Source organism: Xiphophorus couchianus, chromosome 3, assembly GCF_001444195.1.
Source record: "Xiphophorus couchianus chromosome 3, X_couchianus-1.0, whole genome shotgun sequence".
Lineage (NCBI taxonomy): Eukaryota > Metazoa > Chordata > Actinopteri > Cyprinodontiformes > Poeciliidae > Xiphophorus > Xiphophorus couchianus.
Genome location: NC_040230.1, coordinates 10267287 through 10273286, shown reverse-complemented (window position 1 = coordinate 10273286; position 6000 = coordinate 10267287). Strand labels below are relative to the sequence as shown.

Here is a 6000-nt window from a genome sequence, read left to right as displayed (position 1 = left end):
TTTTAAATTACTGCATAGTTTGCTAATATATTTAGCTAGTATTCTAGAGAAATGCAGGAGCTGGTCACTGCTGGCCAGATATGAAGCAGAAATTACAGTGTTCACCTGAATGCTGCAAAAAAAAAATCTAGTTTTATGAATTATAATATTTATCATAAGCAGGCATTCATTACTATGGTGAATAATGTAAAAAAAAAAAAAAAAACATAAGCTCACGATAGATGGCTTTTAAATCCCTTTAGGATGGAGGTTTGTTAAGCTGCTCTCAAACATTTTCCCATGGCTTCCTCCACCTCACCAGGAAAATCTCCACATAAATCTTCACATTATGAACTTAAATTCAAGCTGGAAACCTTAGAATGATTACTTTTGTCTTTGGTGGCTGAAGGGCTATACATAGATCCCAGAGAAACATAACATCATTGTTCCTCATCTTTAAGGTCAAAACACTAATGAAGGTGGTCATAATGTTCTGCCTAGTCTGCTACAACATGACCACTGATGTGAGGACTTCACCTGCTCCTGACTCCATCCTCCTCCTCTGTCCCTGTAGTTATCACGGCTGCCCGCCTGTCCTCCCGCCCCCCAGTGGACTACCTTCTCTGAGTACTGCAGCAACACCAAACTGGCTATAAATCACATTGCATTACCACCGCGCCGCGCTTTGCCTCTCTATCCTCCCCGCCCACCCAGCGCTTCCCATTGGCCTGCTCGGCTCCTCGGTCTGCCTTTCTCTGCGGGACATCGGTGCAATCGTACATCCCGCCTCCTTCCTTGGGGCCAGCGATTGGGGGAGAGGGCCTCTCCTTGAGCTGCCAATCATGCTCCGCGCTGTGCGCCTCGCGTTCAACGCTGCTCTCTGCGACGCGCTGAGTGCGGAGCGAGGAGACGCGCTGCATACCAACAGAGACACAAACGGAGAGGCTCGAGGTTTTTTGGCCAGGACGCACAGACTCCATCCTGCTCTCTGAGAAAAACATTATCAAATCAGATTATCGGACGGTGTGAATGTTAACCTTTCAGTTTTCATTCGTTTTTAGAGAAATTCTGCTTGTTCTTCAAGGCACTGAGAGCCAAACTAAGTCTGCCTGGGATATTTGGGCTTTCTGCTGTAATATTTTTTTCTGGCAGACAGAGACATTTAAGAAAATCTCACTCTTTCTTTTTCCCATCTTTTGCTCTCTGTCTCTCTCTTTCTCTCTCTGACGGGACTTATTAAAAAAGTCGGATGTAGAAGAGTTGGACTATTTCTGCTGAGATTCATCCAGTGGGTCGTGTTTACATAGAGAATTCCCGCAGAGGTTCCATAAGGAAGGAATACCGTAACATTTGAGCAGAAAATCAATCAGAACTCCATCATGGGCTGCCCTCTTTTGCAGAACACATTGGCTGGTTTGATCCTGGTTCTTCTGTCTAAAGGTAAGTTTCTTCAGTGAGCTTTTGCTTTTTAATATTCTGTTAATGGTTATGGGGGGGAATACTAATGATGAGAAGGAAGAGGAGGAGGCTGGGGGTCCAAGCCTGCATGTGGATCACGCGTGTCTGCTGTTTTATGTTTGCTTACACACAGATGTCAAGAAATGCTGCTTGTACGCATGCACACAGAACGCGTGCGTGTGAGCGCAGAGCAGTGTGCAGCTACTAGTAGACATCGTGGCTTAGCGTGGGCATCGACTGATGCTTGTTGAGATGTTTACAGAAGGGGGGGAATAGACTCCTATCCCTCGGTTCTCGGTGAACGTTCCTTTACTACGTGACTTGAATGGGCCGGCGGCATCCCCATGCGCACGACGCATTTTGTGTGCAGGAGGGAGGGGGCTGGGGGTAGGCTGCGTGGAGTTAATGTGAGTACGGGTCGGAGCAATGCAGAGAGACAATGTTTTTATTCTTTCCTCAAACCAAGGTCGCGGAAGAATGAGAGATGGATGGAAGGTTTTGGGATGCTAAAGTGATCCAGCATGGACTGCCTGGGTTTCTTCTTTTAATGCTGGCATAAAACATTTTAATTCAGCTCATCGCGGGAGGCAAGCGCACTTTAGGAACATGCGCCAAAAATTACTACACATTCTTACTCAATATTATAGAGTTACCAGATTCACATTTTCTGAGTTTTTAGTCAGTTTTGCCTATTTTAAAGTTGACCAATGTATTGAATACAAATAATTCTGTCAGTGTCCCTTGTGTAAAAATTGTGTAAATGGATGATTAGATGGATGGATTGACACATGGATATATTGATGGGTGACAGAAACAAGGCTGGCTGGATTGATGGATGAATAAATTCATAATTACTTCGTAACATGGGTCAAATTGTGATGGCCAGACAACTGGACTAGGGCATCTCCAAAATCTATAGCTCTTATAGGTTTTGGAGAGGTCAGAATCATTACTGATCTAAAGAAGGAACAGTGGTGAACAAGGTAGGCTGTTACACATCAATTCACATTAATTCCAACAAGTAGCTACTGAGCCTCAAATTGCTGAAGAAGTTAAAGCCAGTCCTGACAAAAAAAGGCATCTAAATCTACAGTGCAGCTTGTTTGCAGACCTTTCCTGAGGGAACACCTGCAACAAAGAGACACCATTGGAAGAAGGATAGTTAATGCAATGGGCAATGTTCTGTTGAGATCCATGTGGATTTTTCTCTCACCCATATCATCTAACTAAGCATTGACCAAACACACCCTTTAATGGAAATGATATTCATTAATGCCTATATCCTCCACATATCAGAAATATTTCATGATTGGTTTTAGGTGGGAAAGGTTTGACTGCTGAATTGGATTTAAAATTTCCCTAATCTTAATTCAATTCAACATAAGTGATCTCCATCATGCAGCTTAAAGGATCTGCTGCTAACATCTTTGTGCCAGAAATCACTGCACTCGTTTGGGACTCTAATGGAGTACATACATATATTTAAAAGTCAGGGCTGTTGTGGAAGCAAAAGAGGACCAACACATAATTAAAGAGGTGGCCATAATGTTGTGCCTTATTAGTGCATTTTTATCAAAATCATCCACTAAGTTCTCACTTTACAGCTGGGCGATCCACGACTCACTAGCTGTGCACATACCATTCTCACCATATCCTCTTATTTCCCTTGGCCCATCAAGCTCAAATCCTCACACCTGTCTCAATTAGTCCTGCCTTAGTCTGGTGGGAAATCAGTATATAAATAAATTACTCTGGCTGCTTAATAACAATAATTGATGTGTCAGTGCAATGAGATATGAGGTTAACAATCTGCAGATACAGACAGGCCTGTACCCTCCTGCTCCTGACTTTCTTGTGGGCAGTGAAAGCCCAGCCAGTCATGCTTGACTTCCTGCAGCAAGCTCCCCGTATCCAGCCCAGGCAGACAGCAGACGGACAGCCCTGCAGGACGTACACACAGCACACAAAACCACAGCAGGCTTCGGTGTCACACAAACCAACCCCACGACAAAAAGTGAGCCTCATTTCAGATATCATTTGTCTGAATTTGTAACCTGTGGCATTCTTTGCGATATGAAGGTGCGATCAATCATCTCAGGCATAGCTGAGGAGTGATTGGACGCTGATGTAAGCGCATTGCCTTACATGTGAATCAGAACCATCTTTGAGAGGAATGCTGCCTTCTACTGCAAGGTGCTGTAAGGCCTTTCGTATGTCCATCTATTTAAGGTGGAAAGCATGCATTATAAAGGAAGAACAGAACTGTTAAAAGGCTGCAGCTCAATGCTTTATAAATCATGCAGCAGCAGAACAATCCTTCATATCTGTGGCCCCAGGAGACGTGTGCACACTGTGACTGCCTAAATACTTCACCGACACTGTTTAGTAGACTGTATGTGAGTTATTATTGACTGTTTAATGATGTAGAAGACACATTTCTCTGTATTGTTTCTACTGAATTCTGTTTATTTAATATTTAATTCTCTCATTCTCAAATCAGAAATGCTTTACAAGAGCTGCACATATTTTGCACATGCACTCAGAAACAGCAAAATATGATTCAGACCTGCACAATGGCATGCCTGCCAGAGGATTTTTATGAGCTGCAAAACACCATTAAGCTATTCAAAGGTTTCCCACAGACTTGGCCTGTGAATGCACAAACCACACCACACATGTGGTATCCAGGTCCTGGCATGAGATCATACCTTTCTCTTTCTCATTTATTTGCCCTTGTTACGTGAAATACAAAATTTGGTTAATCTGGATGGCTGGCCAAGCGCCTCCTGAAATTCACGGCAAAATATCTTTGCATTCTTGGCACGCACACCGCCTGTGATTACTCAAAACCTGTTTCATTACTGAAATCAGACCAGGCACTGGACATTATAGCTGGAATATATCCATACAAATATACATATGAAATTAGAGAGAGACTTCTGTTGTAATAGAATACTTTAATATTTAATGTAGATAATGAATCCATTGCTTATTCGGGAGAAAATGGAGGTACGAAGATAATTTGTTCAAGATGCAACAAAGATCCCAGCAGGGTACATGCCAGACAGGGCAGGAAAAAGCAAGAAGGGGGACGTACTCGGCATCATAGTGGACATCTTCTATGGAAGTGTTTCTGTGCCCTGTGCATGTTTTAGATGTTTCCCTGCTTCACTACACCTGATTCAGCTGATTGCAGTTAAGTAAACACCTGTCAATTAGAATCACCTGGGCAGGGAAACACCAAAAACATGCAGGGCAGTGTGCCTTGAGGACCAGGGTTGGAAAACACTGTTCTATGGGGCCTGTTCATGTTAAATAGCAGCTTTAGTGTGAAAGAAATCTTATGATTTCATGCTCCCTAAAATAGAACACATCCATTCCCCCACTGCCAGTTTTATTTTGGTCTGGAATGAATCTCTGTAATAAAAGTTTATTAATCCTCAGAGTTTATTTCATTGTAGAAAGTGTCTTAGTGTAACATTTATCTTAACCTTTCCTAATTATGGTTAGCGATATTAGTGGTTGTTTCCCCTGGATTCTGAAGATCTGATTTGTAGCTTCTGATTCAGCAGCTGGGTTAAGGGATTTCACTTGTTTAATTTCTAAACTGGGTTCTTCAAACAAGATAATTACTCTAGCTTTGTGTTTTCCACTTAAAGTAGTTAGGAGTTTACCAGATGAACCGCTGTCTTGCAAATCTCTTTCAAGGAAAAAAAAATATATATCTCTCCTTTAAAGAAAGACCCCAGCAAGCAATTGATCTCTATTTAGACATTATCATACCCAGTAGTTTATATTTTGTTGCTGCTAGATAACAACCAAAATATTATATTTGGACCAAATTCATTTGATTTTATTTATTGTGAACAGCATGCGCCTGTCTCTGCTTTGTTTTGCAGTCAGCATTTAGTGTTCATTTCAGTCTTCTGGTCCTTTTTATTAAGTCTGCCACAACCAAAAAAAATTAAAAATAACCCTGCATAAAAGGAATGAAAATTGTTTTTAAATTACATAACCATTGTCGCCCATACTGGACAGAACAAGATGCTCTTAAGATCAAGCTTTTCACCAATATCCTATAATAATCTAATATCTTTAAAAGTGTAATTTATGAATTGACATCTTTTATCCATTTGGTGTTACAAGTTGAAGAGGAAGTGGGATGAAATTGTGAAATGTTTTTTTCTTCTTCTTCTTTTTTCCCCCAAGGCAATAGTGGAAAAAGTTGATGCCCTCAATTGTTAAGTTATAATTCCACTGAGTCTTGGTTTAAATTTTTTTTTTAAATTAAACCAGATAATTTTATTTTAGTTCTAATTTTATAATAAATCTGTTTTCCCTTGTTCACAAATGCCCTAAAATTCCAGTTTCACACTGACGTATACAGAGATCATATTACATATATTGTACTGAACCAGTGCAACAGACGGGTTTCCTATCAGCATCCCGGAAGCTTCAGTAAGAGGAAGTGTAGAAGGTAGGAACGCAGGTGAAAACATGAGAGGTCGATTTGTACCCCACCATCCTTCTTGTTTCAGCAACATATGGAGGCCAAGTGGGGTC

The 6000-nt window shown here is 41.4% G+C and overlaps 1 protein-coding gene across 1 annotated transcript in view; it reads left to right on the top strand.

Annotated features, from left to right (window-relative positions):
• Nucleotides 1-797: 797 nt before the first annotated feature.
• iglon5 (IgLON family member 5) overlaps nucleotides 798-6000 on the top strand; it is a 153365-nt gene continuing 148162 nt past the window's right edge. Inside the window, exon 1 of the mRNA XM_028012726.1 lies at nucleotides 798-1419. Within this exon, the coding sequence (XP_027868527.1) occupies nucleotides 1359-1419 (61 nt within the window). The 5' untranslated portion in view covers nucleotides 798-1358. The remainder of the gene's footprint in view (nucleotides 1420-6000) is intronic.